The following is a 22,877-nucleotide window of genomic DNA, read 5'->3' as shown; positions in this document are numbered from 1 at the left end:
CGTTCGCTGCTATCAGAAAAAAAGATATCATCTCCCATCTCCTCACCCCTTAATTATGCTGAATATTAAACTAGGTCTGGCCCCTGACAGAGGTAGGGATTAGGCGAGAGAGATTCAGTCGCTAGCGCGCACTCAGAGAATACGGAACCCCTGGACAGGTGAGTTATTGGTGTATTCATTTTATAAAGAAAGCAAAGGAGAAATGTTTCATTGTAAACAATGAAAAAAACGTATGAAATAAGTATGTTTTAGCTGAAAAATTATGAAAATAAGAGAAGTTACGTTCTTAATGCTTTTCTACTGTCATTTTTAGCTAACTCTGATATTAGGAGTTAGTATTAATATAATTATTTGTTGCGGCATTTTTTGCCAAAAAGGACTTTCTGTGGAAGAGATATTTTATTTCGTGCCCTAAATTGTTTCTCTGGAATGTAGGATCTTAACCATATCTCTTGGGAGGTATTGAGGATATCTATGTTTGTCGCAACATTTTTTTGGATTAAACTATAAAGATTACATTGATAATTGGTTTTATCGCGAAAAAGGTATTCGGTATGCCGCTTATCTTTTAAATGTTGCATGAAAAATGTAGGGTGCCACAATCAAAATGGGATAACTAGGTCCAAGAAAGTTAATGACAAGTTCTCACTTCCCATTTAAAAGCAAAGTGAATTTTGGAAAAAAAGAATTAACATTTCCAGACTCATTTATCTATTTATAAACATCTTATGCTAAGCCAAGAACTACAGTACATCTCATGAGAGTGAGAGTACGTATATAATTTTCAGATAATTAGATTATGGCCAACGTGATAAATATTCTAACGTATAAATGGAAAGATAAATTTAACAGACAAGAACGATTTTTTTTTAATTTGATTTGGTGGTCCCGTATAACACTTGCAGGTTCTGCTGGCCCCCGAAATCTTAATTTGTAAGTATTTTTAAGTAACCGCAAGTCGCTGACCAAAATAATACGGTGTAACAAGCAGCAAAGAATTAAACGTATGAATATGTATTCACCAAGGACAGAGACATTTTTGTGTAGATAGCCCATCTTAACGGACATATATAAATTAAACATAACGGTGAAAATGGGTGTCATCACACACAGGGTGCTAAATTACTAAGATCGGACAGTTTTATCACTGTCGTCGTAGTTCTTGGATAATTCATAATTAATTGCACGTAGTTTGGAATGTGTCTGAAATGAGAATCTTAAGAAATCACAAACAAAGGGTTGTCATAGGTTTAAAATGTATTGGATAAAAATTTGATTAAAAATGAAAGGTTCGTCTGATTTTGAATATGTGAACGGTGTGATTTTCTTTCCAAATGGCAACTACGTGTTATCAAAATACTCTGCAATAGTGCAGGGGTCGTTATCCCGTAGGTGTATAAGGTAAAATAGGAATTTGTCTTAAATGACTTCAAGTCGTTTTAAATTTTGACTTATTTCTAAAATACATATGGAGTATCATACACTGTGTTGTATTACGTTAGTGCACACAAGTCGAGAATTAACCTTCTGCCTGATTTAATAGAGCGCAATTCTAAATATCTCAGCTCAGTTAAAATTCTTTTGGGCTTGGTCACTTTTCACATGTATAATTTTTTTTCATATTTCATGAGGGGAGGATTATAAAAATAGAAAAATAGATGTCTTGTCGTATTTATTTAATGCGGTGAAAACATTTTGTATCACCAGTCGACCACAGTAATATTCAGAGGTGTGTGGTTTTACTGCGATGATAACAGACGGAAATATGTCCTAATAGAGGAATATCGCCCCGTTTTTTTATCTTTATACAAACGTATCACTTCTCAGGGTCATTCAACTCAAGGAGTAGGCAAAATTAAAAAAAAATATAATTCAGAACGCCAAATAAAAAAGGCTCCATAAGAACACGCACCGGCATTTGTTGAAGTGCACCCGTAAGATAAAAAAAATGTTGCGTTGTTTGAGTTGGTTTATTTCCATGCATTTGTAACTCAATGATTGACCTTGTCGTTCGGTTATACGTGAAATTCACATGTACGTGAGAAATGTCACATGAGCCGTTAAGGTGTGCATCAATTAACGACTAGTCACGGTCTTATAAATACAGACATAATGCCATTATTTATTCATAAAACAAAAGTGTAGCGTTGCAATTGGTCCAAGATAACGACTAGTTTCCCAGCCAAGTTCAGGAATAAAATAAAAAGATAAGAAGTCCACCACAGTTCTCACTTTCCTACATGTACATTAAAATTTAAGTTGTATATGTAAATTCTGAATTGGTGCACACGGCGTAGTCGTGGTACTTTTCAACTAGGCCCCTGTCCCCTATTTTCTTGTTTAAAGAACTTACAACTAACGTATTTGATGAAAACCACGTACGGTGTAGAGGTACAGTACCACTTGGTATGTCTTAAGATATAAATGACACTGTTACTTATCAACGCTACCATGGATCTACTGGTACCGTTGAATATGGAATATGCGTAGATAAATAGACACACCAAGGACGTCCATTACATTAACAAGGATGAATGTAGTTCCCAAAGCGTCTTACGTGACGTCATAATGACCACACCGGTACAGACGACGTCTAAGCTTGTGAACGAAGAAGAGGCGTGGTGCTTAGCAGACGACTGACTGATCACAATGTCAACAAAAATATAATTTTTTAAAGCATCGGTGGTGCTTTAATTTAAATCTAAGCAGCTTAATGAGATGGACCTTTTTTATCGAACAAGGAAAATTTAAAGCTCAGTCTGTTTCTTGCGAATAATAGCTGAGAAAAAAAGCAGAAAGTATGTTAAAAGCGTCAGTTGTTAACCATGACAGTAATTGCATCGAGATCATTCTGACCACAAATATCGGCATGTTTTTCAACACTCCTGAATCAATATGTTACATTTTCAGTTTAGCTCCCTCAATTTTATTCTGTAGAACCATTTATGAGTTGTGTTAACAACGTGTTTTTTTTTTTAATGACCATTGTGGTTCGTTGTTATCTTGATGACCGCTGTCCGGGGTACGAGCGTCGCCTTATATTTAAACGCTGCACTTTAACCTGAAGGACAGCGCGTTTTATTTCCTTGTCGTCATTAAAAATAAACTAAAACTTATGTGGCAAATATGTGTGACCGTAATCGCTTGTCATGTTTCGTGTGGTTGGCACCCATCCGCATATACATATATACATATGTACGTTTTCTCCTACTGATTTGCGGTGCTTATCAGCATATTTTAGTAATGTGATATATTCCAATTAAAACGCGTGTCACTTACAGTTTTCGTTTCAAATGCGCACAACAACCTCATCTTCTTAGCGTAATGACAACAGACGTCATACCAGCTCGATGTCACCCCCCTTTTAAGGGAAGAAGTGTCGCATTTAAAAGCCTATCTTTGCCTACTTAACCTCATGTGACAGGTTTCGTTTGATATATTGAGCGAAACGAAGGTCATGTCACGGATTCTTAGTTTTCTCAGTTCTTTACTCTACGTCAAAACGTCATAATAACGAATACGATGAGTCTTGGGTAAGAATAGCCCCAAATACCAACACTTCCGACATATCTGTCTGAACAAATATACTCGACCCACCCAAAAATATTAAGGAATCAAGGGGGCCACAACGATCCCCCCCCCCCACTACATGTGTAACAAATAAAACGGCCTACGTAAAACAAACGAGACAAAACCAAGGTAATTTTCCATCCCCGTGCTCTACTTTTTATAGTTAAAATGTCCTTGTTTACTATTTGCGCGACTTAGAAATTATTATGCTTCAATGGGACCCACCCTAACCTCAGAGGACGTCTAAGGGAAGTTCCCGGTAAATTATTTTGAATTTTTTCACCTTTACTGACCGCGGTAGGGTATATCACGTGATGTCCTTGACTGGCTCTTTTAAGGGGTCTGAAAAGGGCCGCGGTCAGGGATGATGACCAAGTGCCGTGAACGTCCTCCCTAACTCGATGTCACCCACCTTTTAACCCCATATTTACCGTCTGTTTCGGTGAATTACACGATGGTGACTTATTACTGCATCATAAAACTTTGACACTAATGCGCGTTGTTTTACGCCTTCTAATTAACGAGCTGACCCCGAGTTCATTCGTCGTACATTACCTTCACATTTAACGCTTCAAATTACGATAATAAAGGTATACTCATGCCAATTATCTTTCAAACAAATTCATACTCTTGGTGTCGTTAAAATCATTAGAATAGAGGAGGACACCTATTGTCATTGTCATAATTTGGGTCAATTTTATTCTAGGTCTGTAACGCCCAGCCTCAGTCTCGAACGATTTTTTTCTGTTAAATGGTCCTTCAAGTGACTTGTACCGTACTACAATTATTTTAAAAGACTATTCAATTTTAATGTGATACAAATGACTTATAAATTAACATTTGACGTCACATCGAGAGTTCTGTTAAATAGTTCGCACAAAAAGCGCGCTTGTGTTCTTGAGCAGTCCATTCTGGGTTGGCACGTACGCTGTAAGTTGAATGCACTGCGCACGAAATTTTGCAGAAAGGAAATGAAATGAGGGATTATTGAAATTTTTTGGGGTACATAAAGTGGATGATACATGTAGGTCTGTAAAGAGGAACAATTTACCCCATGATATTGTTGACAGTTTTATTTACTACAGGGTAGGCGTACATGTTTATTCGTGTGGTAAGTATTGGGGTTGATACGTTTTCTGTGTTTTTCCTGAGTTGTTTGCATTTGCCTAATCATACAAAATATCAAAACTGTTTTCTTTTTCTTTTCAGCGTGACGTCGGACGGGTGGAGTTGTGAACAGTGAGAAGGTTGAGAACGTCACGTGACCAAAGTCAAGATGGCGGCAAGGTAACATTGGCCGATTGGCCGGATGACTTTCAAAGCGACAAACAATGTCTGTCCCAAGATAATAGATTGTGTGAAGCTTTTGGTCATATTTCTATTCCACATTTATTGAAGTATTATTTCATCAGAATATAAATTGATTTATTAAATAAGCGCTTCATGCGTGTAAAGTGTAGTTAGAGAGTCAGTCAGCTGGTTAGCTGTTTGTATGGAATGATTCGCCGGGGCATCTATTTGTCATTTTAATACTGTGTTTCTGTTCGTCAACATATCACTTTTCATTTTGAATTTTCGCTTATTTAAATACCTCTAAACTTACTTATCTACGCCTACTTTAAAATATACATATAAAATAATAACTGTAACTTTGAAGAGTAATATAATTTGCTCTCGTTGAAAACTCCAGTTTTGACCTTATTCTACATTCAAAAATCATCTTAGCCTGTCATTCATACCGCATTTCCTGGTACACACTGAAATCATTAATGCAAATTATATATTCACCTAGTAAGCCAACAGTAATGGGTTTCTTATCATATAAGTACGGTAAAACAAATTGCCCTACCTCAGCGTCTCTGCTGCTTTGTGTGGGACTGGTAATTGTTTTTGGAGTGTGGTGTAGATAGTAGTTTTCATCACGCAAGGACGGTATGGCTCCTTTTTAATGATACAAAGGGGTATTTTCAGGTAATTCCACGAAAAAGTTAATATTTCAGTTACGTACTGAGTGACGCACATATTTAGTGTAATATTTGCATAATTTGACTTACCCCATTATTTTTACAGTTTTATACTTTTATATATAGAGGCCTCCAATATGGTAAAATCAACAGCAATTGAAAGTGATGGAAAACAATCGTGAATACTTGACACAAAATATTTGCGTCACTGACGTGATTTATATGTGCACTGCTTAGTGGAAAAATCATTTAAAGACTGAGAATTGTACGAGAACGCTGGAAACGAGAAGAGGCGTGTTTATATTTTAATCTGATTCCATTCAGAGAGATTCCCCGCGGAATTGAATCGATATACGTAGACCGATAGTTTCAGTAGAACTGAGCCCTAAGCCAGTCTTTATTTTATTAATTCAGCCCACGACACTCGAACAAATCCAAATCCTGTACTATGATATGTCTGCCGTGCCTGATCTGAGGGCAACATTTCCAGATACGTGGGCGACTAAAATGCGATAATCTGTGTAAATGCAGCGGTTTATTCTGCAAGCGTGACTGCGTTTTCCAGTAGAATATCTTTAAATGTGTTCTATTACAATGTCGTTTGCGCAAATGCTTGGATTTTTAATAATAATATTGCTGAATTAGACGCAGTATCTTCCTGTTTTGAGTGAACTTTTCATACACGTTTTTATTATTTTTTGTGCGTCGTTTACATATACCATAATGCATTGCAAACATTTCAGGTTTCTCGTCATTGTGTTTCTTGGACTCGTCTGCCTTGCGCGTGCTCAGAGTAAGTTAACGAAGTAGATTTATTTCTCTAAATATACAGTATAGCACTTTGGCAAGTTCTATCGTATCTAAAAAATCAAAGTAACCGTTTGTAAATGATAGAATAAAACTTAAAAGGACTACCGTTACCAAGTACAGTATGTGTCGAGAGACTCCGCTCAGATTTTTATGCCATTTATTTTATACCACTGCTATTTTTCGGAGTCCAGATATCCATTTTTTCGCACAGTATTCCTAGTTTTAGATATCGTGATTCCTCCTAAACTTAACTGCTTTCCCGTTATTTTTATGATTTTCCACTTTTCACTACACCATTCCATGTTTTAGATATCGAGATTCCGATTGGCGAACACTGTGTGTACACGCCGGTCGACGCATTCTTTGTTATGGATGGATCCGCGAGTGTGGGCTCCGCTGGATGGGAACAGGTATTTTTGAATCAAATTAAGCGGCAGACTTCTCAGTGAGTCTGTTAGTCCCCTGTTATGAATGAACTCTCAGTCACATGCTTTGGACTAGCAAACTGGACATATAACCCCCTTCGATTCCCGTCCACAAGAATGCACAACTAGCAAAATAAAACAAAACAAAACCAATCATCTTCTACACGCATCCCTGAACCCTAGATGTTTAAGGTAAATGGCTGGAAATAATATGTAAATAGATTTGTTCATAATTAGACACATTCCCCGCGGGTAATACGCAACAAGCATTCAAGTGGGTCGGCCATATTTGTTCTGAATGCGCTCTGAGATGCCCCCCTCCCCTCCCCACAACCGCCAGGATCAAATAAAAATTTCGTGTCAGGATTCAAAATTACATCTTTATATTTTTTCCACTTCAGGCAACCAACTTCATGTCGTCCGTCATCGAACCTTTCGATATAGGCACGGACAATCTTCAGGTCGGTTTTCCTTTTTTCTTATCATTTATTTTAATTGCCCCTCGAATAACAATTGATAAATGCTAACCTAATTGCTCACATGCTCTCTCTTACTCCTTATTGTAAAATTATTAACATACAATTACAGTGATATGATACTTTGCAAACAAGGCATAAATAATTTTACGCAATCCTCTGTTTTATTCTTTTGGAAGATAATACTTTCACCCGCTATGCACTTTATTGTCCTATACATGTACGGTTACTGTACAGGTATAAACTGTGTAAGCACATCCCACCCTTGTTCACATTTTATTGTTCTTTTAGGTCGGTCTGGTTCGGTATTCCAGCGACGCCAAGGTGATGTTTAACTTAAACAGATACCAAAACAAAGACGAGCTGCTTCAGGCCATTAAGGACATGCAGTGGTTCGGCGGAGTGACCAACACGGGTGACGGCCTGTTGAAGATGAGAGACGCCATCATGGATCCGAATTTGGGGTCGAGGCAAGGTAAATCGAACCGATTCTCTCAGAAAAATCACCTGGATCGAGAGTTTTTTTTTTATTATTCTAGTGATTTTTTTTTTATTTTCGTCATCAGATAAAGGTTATAAGGAGATTAGAGATGGATAACTACTGTGTCTAAACCATGGTTGTGCTGCTTTTTGGTCCGAAGCGTTCCTAGTCAGAATGGCGACAAACCACCAGAATACCACAACTAGTAGATGATATTTCAAACTCACTAAGATTTTAGTAGGCCACTAAGGAATTACTTGGATGGCGATGCGCAGTTTCATGCAGAAAGGTCCTTAATCCAATATGGCCCAATATAATGGAACAAATGCATGTATATCAGAGCTAAAAGTGATTTTGATGGTTTTGAAGTCTCTCTAAAAACATATCGTTTTAAAGTGTTATGAATATTGTCTATTATGAATAAACTTTAAAATGAGGTGTCTATCATTTTAGTATTGTACCGGTAATTCTTTTGAATTTTATATTTCATACTTATAAAGTGCATTTAAATGTAATGCGCTATGAAAGAAGTGAATGTCGTTATCATCAGTATAATCATAAATGAAGCGATACTCAGTTATCACATATTTTCATTTCAGGGACAAGAAAAGTCGCCTTCGTCATCACCGACGGACGGTCAAACACCGGACCGCCCGTGGTTGACGTCGCTCCTACTGTCCACGCTCTCGGAATAACGGTTGTAGCGATCGGTGTCGGCGACGCCGTCTTGGCGGAGCTGGAGACCATTGCCTACCCGTCAAGTAACGTGCTTTACGTCAGCGATTTCGGAGGTCTCGCAAGAATCCGGTCTAATTTGACGCAAGTTATCTGTCACGGTGAGATTTGATTTTTTTGGGGGAAATATCAATGTAGTCTCCTGTTAATCGTTTTTTTTTTTTTAATTAACCTATTTATTTATTCATTTATTTTACTTACATTTGTAATTTTATTTGTTTTTTCATTAATTTATTAATTCTTATAATTTATTTATTTATTATTTTTTTGATAAGCAGGTACCTGTGAAGTAACTGGATGCCAAGTACTACAGTACATATTTTTCTGGATGAAGTTAAACGTTAATTACCAAAGTGATTAGCTCCTTTTCTTTGTCATTTATTCATACATTGCCATTCTTTTTGTATCCTTTCTTCAATATTGAAAGCTCCCTGTTTCTAGCTTACCAGTAGGCCTACATGTTTATATCAACACATTGGATTTAATACCGTTCCAGTGGACGCAGGTTGGGGGCAGTGGACACCCTGGTCCCTCTGTGACCGTACATGTGGCGAGGCTATACAGGTGCGTACCCGGCTGTGCGACAGTCCTCCCCCGTCTGGAGAGGGTTCCAAGACGTGCCAGGGCCCCTATGAAGAGATCCGCCCCTGTAACCTTCAACCCTGCATTGGTAAGTCCAACGTCACTTCCGGCACAATTGTCCTTTCTCACCTAACACAATTTCACTGGATTTCGTTTCAATTTACAAAGCTTTTACACGCCGTGCAGTGTACTCAATAGGGTACATGTGCCTTAATCCTTGCCCCAACACTGTAGTACAGTTTAAATGCATGAGGCTACTTAAGGTGCACTCACTCTCTTCCTTATCACTAAAGATAATGAAAAAATAATGAGCATGTCTGAACTAGGTATATTTGCATATACCACAGAGTATGCAATTAAATGGTTTTTGCATATTGTCTACCCTTGGAAATTATATCAGACGATTGCTTATTACAGTACTTACCTGTACTTAATCTAGTCAACATCAGATTAGAACGGGGCGGACGCACCAAGTACAGTTATTCCTTTTTAAGCACTTATCATGAGTACAATTACCCCACCATTAGGCAGATAATCAGTTGTTCAGAGAATATAAATATCGTCTAGTAAGATGGCAAAAAGAGAATAAGATGCTATCACTATGAAATCCTAACAATTTGTACCAAAAACCCTAACCAGAAGGCAGATGACGTCATATTGACGTCATTTAGCCGGCCTCGTCTTCCTGTGGGATTTAAAAGGAAACATCGCGTGTATTTTTAGTTCAGGGTTTTGTATCGTTTTTAGGGTTTTAATGGAGAAAGACAAGTAGCGTTTCCGGATATAAAGAAATAAAATATGACTTTAGGACATTATTAAACGAATATAATATACCTTTACAGACATTTATATTCTGAACGGCGTTGCATATACATATGTAGGGTGTACCATGAAGACAAAGGAGAATTACTAAGTTTATTCTATACAGAGATTAGTCGCCACTATGACTCTAACCATAGAACTTGATACCATTTCTTTGCCACATTATTCTGCATTTTAAAATATCGATTGCCGTATTTTAACTTAATTTTTTCAGTTCCAATTAACGGCAACTGGGGGCAGTGGCTGTCTTGGGGCGCCTGCAGCGCCTCCTGTGGTCCAGGACAACAATTTAGATCGCGCCTCTGTGACAACCCCGCCCCTCAAAATGGCGGGCTATCTTGTCCAGGTGATAACAGATTTTGACTTATTATTATTATTATTATTATTATTATTATAATTAATGTTTAGATATTATTCAGCAACGTTGAATGGTTTTACCTTTTATGTTAAATGTTTCAACGTATATTTATTGCAATATTTTTGTATTTTCTACCCCTGTAAAAAGGCATTTATGACAATGTACTAGTACCTTTCGAGATATAATACAGTGATAAACTTAATTGTTTTTATTAAAAATGAGTGTCAATAAAACTTCTCACCCTAATATTGCTTTTCTCATTTCACGAGTATATGTAGTCTAAACTGTAAGTGATTATAGCGTACATGCATGTATATACGTCACATAAATCGACTTAATCCAAAATTTGGTTTTGGCTTTATATACATATAATTAACGTGACATATATTGATCGTCAGTGCAAGTAAATCACGCCTAAAGCGCAGTTACAAACTACACGTACTCTTAATTATTTTTATTATTATTATTATTATTATTATTATTATTATTATTAAGGTCCGGCGAATGAAGGCCGCGACTGTTTCATCGCTCCCTGTATCACTGATGGCAACTGGGGAGGTTGGGGCGCTTGGACCCTCTGCAGCGCCACATGCGGCCTTGGCGAACAGAACCGTTTCCGAGAATGCAACAACCCTCCACCTTCCCCCGGAGGCGCCTCGTGTCCCGGATCAAACGTCGATACGACATCTTGCACCGTGGGAAGCTGTCCCGTGGATGGTGGATATGGCGCCTGGAGTGTGTGGACTCCCTGCTCTGCTCCGTGCGGACCCGGTATTCAAACACGTGGTCGGTCATGTGACTCGCCAGCGCCAGCTTTTGGAGGACGGCCCTGTGTTGGCCCAAATTACGAAGAGACTGTTTGTAATCTAGGTAAGTACAACACCGCCCTTGCAGTTTGCTGGTTAAGATAAGAAGACTAGTTTCTTTTTAGTTTTGCTTTGCTGCAGTTGTCCTTGTTTCTTCGTTTTAAATGCTAGTGTTGACCAATGCACGTCAGCAAGACTATAAGTTCATGTCGTCAACTGGCTAACACTGCACAGTATACATCCACGACAGCTAGACTGCCCAGGGAACCATACGGGGCCAATTTAGTCACTAAAATGAGCCACAGTTCGGCTGGGCTATGGGTTGCAAGGTGGACCCGACTGGATTTGCCTTCAATCAAAACGTATAGGTGGCTACAAAGTCAGGGCCGAAACCGGTCTTTAGAATTGCTCTTTAAAAGGTTGTGGCCTCCAGACCAAAAGCAAATTTTGTATACCGATGCAAACGTGCAGGGGAATATAATTTCTCTCTGGGAATTGGGCTTAAAATTGCACTAACTCACAATGCACTATTTTATTTATCCAGTCAAAATGGTAAGCTCGAGAATATATTTTGAACATGTTTTTTATGTTCGCTGTATCGTGTGAATTGTTACAAAAGTTTCGATCAAAGTTTCGGACTAGGCACACTGAATGTTTTATACTCTTAAGGTCTATTGATTCTATAGCAGACTTCTCTACTGCTTAGGTGCTTTTTCACAGTTGCGTTATTAACTTTCGCTTTCTATCCATCAGGCGCCTGCTCCATAAACGGTAACTGGGGTCAATGGACTGAATTCAGCACCTGCTCTGCGCCCTGTGGCCCCGGCGAGCAGACACGCACGCGCGCTTGTGACTCTCCTGCTCCAGCATTTGGGGGGCTCACATGTCCTGGACCCTCCACCGAATCGATCTCATGTAATCTTGGTTAGTAGGTCTTGACTTCCGAAGCGGAAGATTGCTCTAGTTTTGTTGCAAACAGGGCCTAAAAATATTGTTAACGCTTGATAACGGGTTGAGAAGATGTGCGCATACACTCGTGTGTTTGTGTGTTCGCATGTACGATATTCAAAGAGGGGAGTACAAATTAAAATATAGTATTATTGGTGTTGGAGAGTTTGCGTTTGTGTTTGTGTGTGTGTGTGTGTGTGTGTGTGTGCGTGTGTGTGTGTGCGTGTGTGTGTAAAAGAAAGAGAGAGAAAGGAAGGCTGTGTGCATTTCGCATTTTCATAGCTTAATTGGTTTCCTTTTTATCAGGCGCCTGCTCCATCAACGGGAACTGGGGCCAGTGGACCGATTACAGCGCATGCTCAGCGCCCTGTGGCCCTGGCGAGCAGACACGCACGCGCGCTTGTGATTCTCCTGCACCTGCATTTGGGGGACTCACATGTCCCGGACCCTCCACTGAATCGATCTCTTGTAATCTCGGTTAGTACATGTACAGCCTTGTAAGGCATAATTTTAGAGCGAAAGTTAGTCCTCGGTATATTTGTGCAAATTGGGCCTGCATGTATAAATAAAAATATACGAGAGACATGGGAAAAATGATGCGCTCATGCGTGTGTTTGAACTTACATGTATGTACTCGAATTTGTGTGGGGAGATGAATAAAAATGTAAGAGCTTGAGGGTGTTGGAGACAAGTTGGAGAAGTGTGTGTGTGTGTGTGTGTGTGTGTGTGTGTGTGTGACAGAGAGAGAGAAAGAGAGGAAGAGAATAAGAAGAAGAAGGAAAACAAGCGAGCGCAAGAGTTAGAGAGAGGCTGTATGCATTTCGCTGTTTCATTGTTTACTCTCGCTTTCTATCCATCAGGCGCCTGCTCCATCAACGGTAACTGGGGTCAATGGACCGAATTCAGCGCATGCTCAGCGCCTTGTGGCCCTGGCGAGCAGACACGCACGCGCGCTTGTGATTCACCTGCTCCTCTGTTTGGGGGACTCACCTGTCCTGGACCCTCCGCTGAATCGATCGCCTGTAATCTTGGTTAGTAGGGCACGAATTCCGGAGCGGAAGTTTGCCCTCCATATATTACTGCAAATGGGGTTTTTGAATAAGCATATGCATGAGTACGAGTAGGAGTTGGAAAGATATGCGAGCGCTCGTTTGTGGGCGTGTGTGTGTGTGTGTGTGAGAGAGAGAGAGAGAGAGAGAGAGAGAGAGAGAGAGAGAGAGAGGAAAGAGAGAGAGAGAGGAGAGGGATTCTGAAATGGTGATCTCTGATAAGCTTTAATTGGGTTCTCATTTCCTGGATATTACTGGTATATTTCCTCTTTCTTCTTCCTCTCAGGGTTAATTTTCTGGCCTTAACTGTTTTATGGAAAATTAACGGGAAGGCAAGGTCAAATCAGACGAGAACTGTTTTCGACTGGAAATTGCAATGGGGTCTGTTGATGAGCCATTTTTCGGCTTACGCCAGTTTCCCCGATTTCCGTCTAAAATCTTTCTTATCTGAACAGTCCGACTATCTTAATTCTCTCAGGTAATTGTGCTGTAAATGGCAACTGGGGCCAATGGACGGAGTTCGGGGCCTGCTCAAGAACTTGTGGCCCCGGCGAACAACGACGCACGCGCGCTTGCGATTCTCCACCCCCTGCTTTCGGCGGTGCTGACTGCCCGGGATTTAGTGCGGAAGTGACCTCTTGCAGCTTGGGTGATGCATTTATGTTGACAATTATTTTGACATGCGGCACTGCACATTGCCATAGATTGCAGGAATGAGAATGCAGATTTGTATCGTACAAAGTGTTGGCTCTTCAACTGTCTCAAAAATCTAAATTTACCAACAGCGGCGAGTGATTGATCGAAGAATTGCAACGCCTTACTTCCGATTTAGACATTGGGATCTTTGATATATAAAAGTAACGGCAATAGTTGAAACAATACTGTAAACGCTTTGTTGATCAGTTAAGTTTTTTTATTTAATCTTTCATCGATTGGGCTTATCAAGTCACCTCCTTATGTTTTTTTCAACTGGTTTGAATCAGAAGAAATTCCGCACAAAAATTCAGTCCACCGCTGTTGATTTTTCTGATCAATAAGGCCAGATGCTCAGTTTCTATGGCAATGAAACATTTCGTGTCCTGTTAAATCTATAGCTTTATGCAGTGTTGTATTTCTAGAGCCAAATAGGCCCTCCATGTACATATCTGGACAGAAACTCCCTCCATGTCCACTTCATGTTTCGTAATCATACATGTACATTTTAGGGCAAAAAATTGCTGCACCTGCAATTTTTGAAACAGCTTCTGCAGGGTTGTCAATTCCGTCGTATAAATGGATATTAACGCATCTGCACCGATTCAAGTGGTATGGAGTGCCCTTGAGAGTGGAAACATTTTCACAAAAGTGGCCACAACATCTTCTCGGATAGGACAATGACCTTGATCTTTCTTGGCCATTGGGTGACCTAGATTTGTCAAGGTCATTGGGTGGCCTAGATTTATCAAGGTCATTGGTTGACCCAGATTTATCTAGGCCATTGAGTAAGAAAAGACTGGGGCAAGGGTATGGTGTTGGACAGGGGTTCTCCTTCTTGCCTATTTGGCTCTGGATTTTACTAACCTCATACCATTATTACCAAGTACATTACACACTTAATGACACCATGCCTCATCTACACTACACACATCAAATCTACGCAACAGCCACACGTGCTTCTTAAAATGATAAAGCAAACAGTACACAAATACTGAGAAGTTTTCATATAAAATACCTAACACAGTTACACACCAAGATTCACACGTGGTATGTTGTTCCCTTTTAAGTTGGCTCGGTTACCAAACTACTAAACAAGACAAAACACACACACACACACACAAACATCAACGTATAACTAACAGGTTTCATATTCTTTAACTAATGCAACTATCTTCTATCTGACTATACACAGGTTCTTGTGCTATCGATGGTAACTGGGGAGAGTGGACAGACTTTTCTTTTTGCTCAACATTATGTGGCCCGGGCGAGCAAAGGCGCACGCGCTTGTGTAACAACCCGGCCCCTCTCTACGGAGGCGCCCGCTGCCCCGGACCCGCCCGAGAAGTCATCGTTTGCAATCTAGGTGATTTTATAGACCAATCTGCATCCCCTCAACCGGGCCCTTCACATCCGGCCCTTTACATCCTGGTCCTAAAGGAACAGCTTCTGGGATAAAAACTCTAATGCCGCATTCTCAACGAATTGAGCCAGGCTTTACAAATCCTGAGAACTAAAAATGGCGGACGTACATGAAAGAAAAACCGCCTAATCTTTTAATAGTCTCTCCGCCTCTCACACGCCTCCCCACACGTCGTCCCTGCGGGGTACAGTAATTAAATCTCGGCTCCGTTCGCCATGCGGAAGCTACCTGAGAAATATTAAGTGCGCATGCTCATCAGTTAAACTCGTGGTGAAGAAAGCATGGCAGCTGAAGGCGATCGAAGGAAAAAAGCTCTTCTGTTCTATTATCTTTCAAAACAGAGACGAAAAAGGAATGAATTGGCCCGTAGAGCAGCAATGAATCGACTATCTACGGAGATAATATCACCAGAGATATTCACGGAGATATTCATGTTCGGAGCCGAGATTTAATTACTGTACCCCGCAGGGACGACGTGTGGGGAGGCGTGTGAGAGGCGGAGAGACTATTAAAAGATTAGACGGTTTTTCTTTCATGTACGTCCGCCATTTTTAGTTCTCAGGATTTGTAAAGCCTGGCTCAATTCGTTGAGAATGTGGTCTAAGGAATGCTATAAATTAACTTGCATAAGGCCGCAGGGACGACGTGTGGGGAGGCGTGTGAGAGGCGGAGAGACTATTAAAAGATTAGGCGGTTTTTCTTTCATGTACGTCCGCCATTTTTAGTTCTCAGGATTTGTAAAGCCTGGCTCAATTCGTTGAGAATGTGGTCTAAGGAATGCTATAAATTAACTTGCATAAGGCGTTCCAAACAAACAATTTCAAAATTATCCGAATTTATCACACAGAGAGCCGCTTTACTTATCTCTTTATCTTTTTTATTTTTATTTTTTATGTGTTTGTTTAGTTACTGTTTGTTTGTCTGTCTGTTTGTTTGTTTGTTTGCTTGTTTGTTTGTTTGTTTGTTTGTTTGTTTGCTCATTAATTATTTGTTTATATAGCAAAAGCTGAGAGTTACATAACATATTTCTCAAATTTCCTTGCAATTTACAAATCCAGAACAGTTTGTCGCATTGTTCAGTAGCAATGTTCAGTAGCAATAAAATAATCTTCGGGGATATATATAAGAAAAGGCTATCGAAATTAAAAATATGTCTATAAAAAACCAAAATCTCATTATCTGTTCCTTTAGGCTTTACACAAAAGATGCATTTGCTTTTCTTTTCTTTGGTATGCATTTTGCATTTTTAATGCAGCTAAGAAGAAATCTAGAAAGCTAAAGCTATTTCTATCGGTTTACGAAACATTATTTAACCGCCCAAAGCCGCACAAGACAACCATTCATAATAAAAAAGCTTAATCAAAACAAAATCGAAAGATCAAATGAATTAAAAAGAGCAAGCAAGCGTAGCTGTAGGCAAATGCAGCTTTTATTATTGTCAGAATTTTGCTTGCGTTTCAATAAAATCATTAGCTGGTAAAATATATGTACAACAATCCCGACTACAATAATAAAAAACCTAACCGACTAATTATTAATATATCTAACAGGTTTCTGTCCCGTGAATGGTAACTGGGGTCCTTGGACAGAATACAGCACGTGTTCCACCTCTTGTGGAACTGGGGAGCAACGGCGCACGCGCACTTGTGACTCTCCCCCAGCACAATATGGCGGCGCTCCTTGTCAGGGGCCTAGTGTAGAACTGCTTGTTTGTAATCTAGGTAAGATCCATCAGAGAAACAAAGACACTGGGGTTTTTTAGATTCTAAGATGGGGTGCATGAACAAAGTGACTCTTTTTGTTAATTTACCGATGACTGCAGTATGTTTGGATACTTGAACTTCGATGCTAAAATCCATTTGACCAAATCTCTATCTTCTTAACAAACTACTCATTTCTAACAATACCTAATCTAGTCAAATACCTAATCCAAATCCAAAAAAAATACCAAAATACCTTATCTGTATCAAACGTTTGCTTATTTAATTAATTCTAATTTTGGGGATAGCTGTTAATTTGTAAAAATATGCCCATTCACCTCTTTGTGCTTCAGTTATTATTTTCATCCCATAGCTAAAAAGTATATACACATCTGTATTATTCTCTTTGCTTTGTCCCATAATCTTCTTTTTTTTCTTCTTTTTTCAAATTTCATTGCTTACGATCTCTACTTGAGGTTGCTTACAGGGCCATACCTTTTACGTATTAATCTATTTAATCCCTCATAATCCTCAGGTAATTGTCCAATTAACGGGAACTGGGGACAGTGGAACTCTTGGAGCGCGTGCTCTGCGCAGTGCGGACCAGGAGAGCGGAGGCGCGTGCGCGCTTGTAACTCTCCCGCCCCCGCTTTTGGTGGTCTCACTTGCCCTGGGCCTGACCTAGAAATCGGTGCTTGCAATTTGGGTGAGTGGGCCTTGTCCTTCTTGTGTGTATGTCTTTCTGTCTGTTAGTCAGTTTGTTTGTTTGTTTGTTTGTTTGTTTGTTGTACTAATACCTGTATGTTTGTACAGTGAGTAAATTCTATTTGCTTATCATCTTATGATAATACAACTTTTAAGTTTTGAGAAATTTGAAACCAGTACATACGTTTATTAACTTAGATTTAATTGTATCTCATTCAAGATTTTATGCTTTTCTTAAGTCACTTTTTTGATTTAGTTTCCTTGCGTTGGGTTTCGTTTTGTGCTGATTTTTTTCCATTTTATAGACTTTTTTTAGCTTTTTTAAGTATGTTGTGTTATTTTGACTGAATTTCCCTAGCTTTGCTTCAATAAGATACACGGGTGGAAACATTTAGAGATTCATGTATATGCATTGTTCCCCAATCTGTTATAATATTGGAAAACTCGCCATTATTTCCACATGGGAAACGTAATTGTCGTCAACGGGAAGTCCTAGGCGTATTTGTCGACATTTTGCATCGCGTGCTACGCATTTAAATTTCAACGTTAACATAAAAATTGGGTTCCCTGGCTAAGAACTTAATTACCAAGGTTACATGGTCACATGGCCACATCTCACCCTATCAGGCACAGTGTTACAGCACTCTTATGGAAACCCTAGTCAGCTAAGCCAGGGAACTGACTTAAATTTTCTTGTGAAACTGGGGCCAGGTTTCAAGCGTACGTCAATGCGTCTTTGGACTTGTCTTTTTCGAGTGCCCAAATATATCCAATTTTTTTTCCAATGAACTGCACATTTGCTTAAAAAATAAACCCTGGAATATATAACATCCAAATAATCAATATATGTACATTTAGGTGGCGTCTCACACCGTGTTGTCAGATGGGCGTAGAGAAAAAGCAAGAAAAAAAGAGTCATTGGTAGAGCCTGGAAGCACAAAGGTCTTCAGTATTCAATATTCCCTCTTATCTTGAGATAGTTTATTTACATCACATTTTATCACAGGTCCCTGTGCTATTGACGGCAACTGGGGTGCTTGGGCAGCGTGGACTGGTTGTGACGCCGAGTGCGGTCCTGGAAGGAAGTCACGTGGTAGAATTTGTAACGCACCAGCGCCATCTTTCGGTGGACGACCCTGCGAGGGACCAGCCATAGATTATACCGATTGCATGAATAAGGCTTGTCTAGGTAAAGAGGAATTTGACAAGTTATATTTATTTTAAACGATATTCAGTGGTGATTTGATTGACGTTAAATTATAATGACACTTACAAATACACATTTCATTTTTTTTTTTTTTTTGTTCATTGGAGATGGACATTGTGCTGAACAGTGGGGGGAGGGGGGAAGGGGGGGACGGACAGCTGTGGAGACTTCAATGGAAATTAGAAGCTGGAATAAACGCACTAAAGAATGTCGCCAAGAACAAAGCCAGGCATTTATACCTACATCTGGCATGTTACAGATCTATGTTTATTTATTTATTTATTTATTTATTTATTTATTTATTTATTTATTATTATTTTTATTTATTTATTCATTTGGCATCTGGTATAAACGAAATGAAGGAAGGCGCTAAGACCAAAGTCAACCATTTATAAATGTATTTGGTATGTGCAAAATACATGCTTTTTAAATTTTATTTATTTATTTATCTATTTTTTCATTTATTTATTTTCTTGACAGTAATCGTCGACGGTAACTGGAACGTATGGAATGGCTGGACGGCCTGTACCAAGAGCTGCGGCGGTGGCGCCACAGTGAGGGCCAGACACTGTAATGCCCCTGGCCCCCAGAACGGCGGCAAGGACTGCCAAGGCCCACAGGTCGATATCCTTTCATGTAACGAGAACCCTTGCCCAGGTAGTATTTTAAGTAATTTCGCTTTCGATTTAGAAGCTGCATAGTCATATACTTTTGTACTGTATAGATATACTTTTGTGCTGTTTAAATTTACTTTCGCTTTCGATTTAAAAGTGACATGGATTGTCAGGTGTTATATTTTTATTAATTGCATAATGCAACACTTATGGGATCCATGTAGAGGCTTTAAATGATTTTAAAGTGGTAAATCAGCTTGTGAACAGTCACCATAATTTTATTTTGTTGAATACGATTTCAGGCACCTCTCTCTGACACTTTGTTTAGATCCCATAATTTTCGAACAAAATAAACTATTACTATAAAGTATTATTATTATTATTATTATTATTATTATTATTGCTTTCAGTTTATTCATACTCTCAATCCAATAATACGTTTTTTTTTTTTCTATTTTCAAAGTAAACGGTAACTGGGGCCCGTGGTGTTGTGGATGGGGGTCCTGCTCTGCTAGCTGTGGCGGCGGCGTACAGTCTCGTACCCGACAGTGCGCCATGCCTGCACCAGCACACGGAGGTCTGCCTTGTGAGGGCCCGAATGTTGAGACACAGGCGTGCAATGTGTTTCCTTGCTTGGGTAGGAATTATTATTATTGTTATTATTATTATTATTATTAGTAGTAGTAGTAGTAGTATTATTACGTACCGTATAAACGTCTACAGTTGATATAAATGGAGAAAAGTTTCATTTTAGTATCGAAAAAAAATAGAAAAAAGGTTCTCATGCTGAAGTGGCACTTTGTTTTATTATTATTATTATATTATTATTATTAAATTTTGTATATACATAGATAAATAAATCTTTGAAGCTATATAATAACGTTAAAACAACTTAGTGTAATGCATTCCTACTAGCTAGCACATTCATTGGAATCTTCAGTGGAGCCACCTATCGCATATAACACAATTGCATTTAACGCAATCGAGTTTCTTTGATAATTTCATATCGGAAAAATAGTAAATTTTGTCCAAAGAGACTCAACGTGTCGTTTTTAACTAAAGACGAGTCAAAATTGCTCACTCTATTCAGTAACGATTAGAACCCCTTTTACACTGGACGGCGTCCTTTTCGCGTCCTTTGTACGACCATGAAACTGGCATCGCTGTGGTCGTAGAAAGGAGGCACGAGCACCGCTTTGGTTTCAATGCTCAATAATCTGCTCAATAATTCCTCCAAAATCTATCATTTCAGTTCCTACTGGCTGGGGAGAATGGGGGCAGTGGAGTCGATGTTCCGCCTCGTGCGGCCCTGGCATCCAGGGCAGACGTCGCCAGTGCGTCAACCCTCTACTGCCCTGCGTTGGCTCAGACACGGAGACAGCGGCATGCAACCTCGGCCCCTGCGTCCGTCCCTGTCGAGGTAGGTTATCATTATCCTCTTCCAGGGCCATAGAGAGATGTATTTTACACTAAATGTTCACATATATTTTTCTGGCTAGTTTCTCTACTAATTCCACTCAGCTTAGTCTTCGTTATAATTTTGAAAGAGTAGAAGGTACCTTATGTATATGTGTAATCACATATGCTTATTGAACATAATGTGAACGTAATGTGGATGTGCTCGACCATTAAGCTTTGACAAAGGTCACGTTTCTGCGACCTATCTGCAATTAATACATATACATGTACATATACATACCATTATAGCGCAATATCATCTAATAACTCCTCATAATCTTTTTACTTCTATTTTGTTTCAGAAACGACCCACGTGTCCACCTCCGCATGCTCCTCCATCACCGGGAACGGCGTCTCCATGTACTCCTACCTCTACACCGTACCCAACGTCTACCTCAACTGCCAAGGCGGCTCCGTCTACATTGTCAACGCATGTTCCACCTTCGGTATCTCCGAATACTGCTCACCTCTTCCTTCTGTCTCGAAACTTCTCCAGACATCTTGCAACGGGAAGTCCGCTTGTGTTATAAAGCGACCTTGCGACATGGTGCTGTCCGGCACGCTGAAGATAAACTATAGATGTACTTGCTGAGGTTGAGGTCGTTTCGACGTGGCGCGGCCACTCGGCTAGGTTCGGGTGACGCCGTACATTGACGGCAACAGCCGAAATTACCCGAGTGCTTTTGACGTAAATTGTTCAGGGCTGGTTGATTGTTGACAATGCGTTGCAGTAGAGTTGAAACTAATTTTTTCTCTCTGTGACTTTCGTATGTTGCTTTTCTTTACTATGAGCTTTAATCTTCAGTGCTACAAATGGGCACATATATTTATATATCTTAGGTTGGGAATGTTTTACATTTTTCCGACAGTCACTTAGTATCATTCTGACATCATAATTTCGAAACAGTGTCACTTTGACATCGAATCGACGTCATGTGCCTGTTGCTAAACAAGTTATGATAATTATATTTGATGTATAATTTGTCATTTAAGTTTTAAAGCATGAAAGATTCTTACAACAATGAATATACTGTATTCATTCTGTGGTGTATTTTACTGATATATTTTACGCGTACGTGTGACATCCCTTCAAATAGAAGCGTTTTACCTCCTTTCTTATTGGTTCACTGAGCATTATGTAATATAACATTCTATACCTTAAGAAACAGATTCAATAAATATATTTTGGGGAATTATTTGTCTAGTATTTCATTTAGTTTGGATGCGTAGGCATTTCAAATCTTTCTTACGAGTCAGTGTAGATTGTCTTTTCGTATTGCTAATATTGTTCTTTGTTCGCGGGCGGATTCACCCCCCCCCCCCCAGCCCCCCAGCCACCACCACCAACACCACCAACACCAACACCACTTCCAAGACAAATGCCCCCCCCCCCCCTCAAATTATAACAAATTAATCCAAATTACCCCTCCACCCCTCCCCCTCCACTCACAAAAAAAGTTCCTTTTTCTCAAAATCTTAAATCTGCCGCGCGGTTGATATAAAGATTAATAGTCCAGTTTAATAAAGCATACCAGTAGAGAAAGTAATTTAATTAGACCCTACAAGACGAAGGTTTTTTTTTTTAAAAATGGCACACAAAACGCACATCTGGCGTTGTTTCGTGCAGTCACAGTGACTGTCTCACGTGCAGCTTTGTTGTCGTGTCAACCTGGTGACACATCAAGGCGGTCCTCAAATGTCCACACAACTCTGCATTCTCGTCTAGAGGGCAAAGGAAGCCACGCTGAAATATTAACACTGTGTATGTATGGCGGCTCAGCGGCCCGATACTGTAAGTACACAGTAACATGATTTTTGTATTGTATACTCGTATATCTGTACGATTTCTGTTATTGATACAGTTTGTTGAAGAGAATTTTTAAAAAATCAGGAGGTGAGGTTGAAGTATTTTAGCTTGTATTATGTTTTCTGTTAGGGATTGTAGATGAACCAGTAGATGTGTATAAAGGTATCAAAATATGTGGAAACTGTTTAAAAACTAAATGCCGTAGCTGCCTCCACTAAAGGTCACTAAAGGTATCTTTGATGAT

General features: G+C 39.5%; 1 protein-coding gene across 10 annotated transcripts; it reads left to right on the top strand.

Annotated features, from left to right (window-relative positions):
- Positions 1-13: 13 nt before the first annotated feature.
- LOC106181541 (SCO-spondin-like) lies at positions 14-22,019 on the top strand. 10 transcript variants are annotated; one of them, XM_086993952.1, is made up of 22 exons: positions 18-158; positions 4,780-4,857; positions 6,278-6,327; positions 6,654-6,754; positions 7,171-7,230; positions 7,537-7,720; positions 8,326-8,562; positions 8,958-9,131; positions 10,080-10,211; positions 10,719-11,093; positions 11,783-11,953; positions 12,284-12,454; positions 12,838-13,008; positions 13,505-13,675; positions 14,915-15,085; positions 16,693-16,863; positions 17,378-17,548; positions 18,554-18,736; positions 19,235-19,411; positions 19,832-20,005; positions 20,621-20,788; positions 21,129-22,019. In XM_086993952.1, the coding sequence occupies exons 2-22, from the start codon at positions 4,847-4,849 to the stop codon at positions 21,416-21,418; spliced, it is 3,513 nt and encodes a 1,170-aa protein (XP_086850078.1). In that variant the 5' UTR covers positions 18-158; positions 4,780-4,846; the 3' UTR covers positions 21,419-22,019. The 10 variants fall into 10 exon arrangements, with proteins under 10 accessions (XP_086850082.1, XP_086850078.1, XP_086850081.1 ...); XM_086993953.1 differs by lacking the exon at positions 18-158 and adding an exon at positions 4,658-4,681; XM_086993956.1 differs by lacking the exon at positions 11,783-11,953 and having other exon boundaries at positions 14-158.
- The last annotated feature ends 858 nt before the right edge of the window (positions 22,020-22,877 follow it).

Source organism: Lingula anatina, chromosome 8 (assembly GCF_051362555.1).
Source record: "Lingula anatina isolate TDL-2025a chromosome 8, LinAna3.0, whole genome shotgun sequence".
NCBI lineage: Eukaryota > Metazoa > Brachiopoda > Lingulata > Lingulida > Lingulidae > Lingula > Lingula anatina.
Note: the sequence above shows the minus strand (reverse complement) of the source record. Positions and strands in the feature narration are given on the sequence as shown.

Excerpts from the sequence above, each read along its gene's own strand:
- LOC106181541 (XM_086993952.1), top strand. Across the intron at positions 10,212-10,718 it reads TGGCGGGCTATCTTGTCCAG|GTCCGGCGAATGAAGGCCGC; the intron begins GTGATAACAGAT and ends ATTATTATTAAG. Across the intron at positions 16,864-17,377 it reads ACTGCTTGTTTGTAATCTAG|GTAATTGTCCAATTAACGGG; the intron begins GTAAGATCCATC and ends CATAATCCTCAG.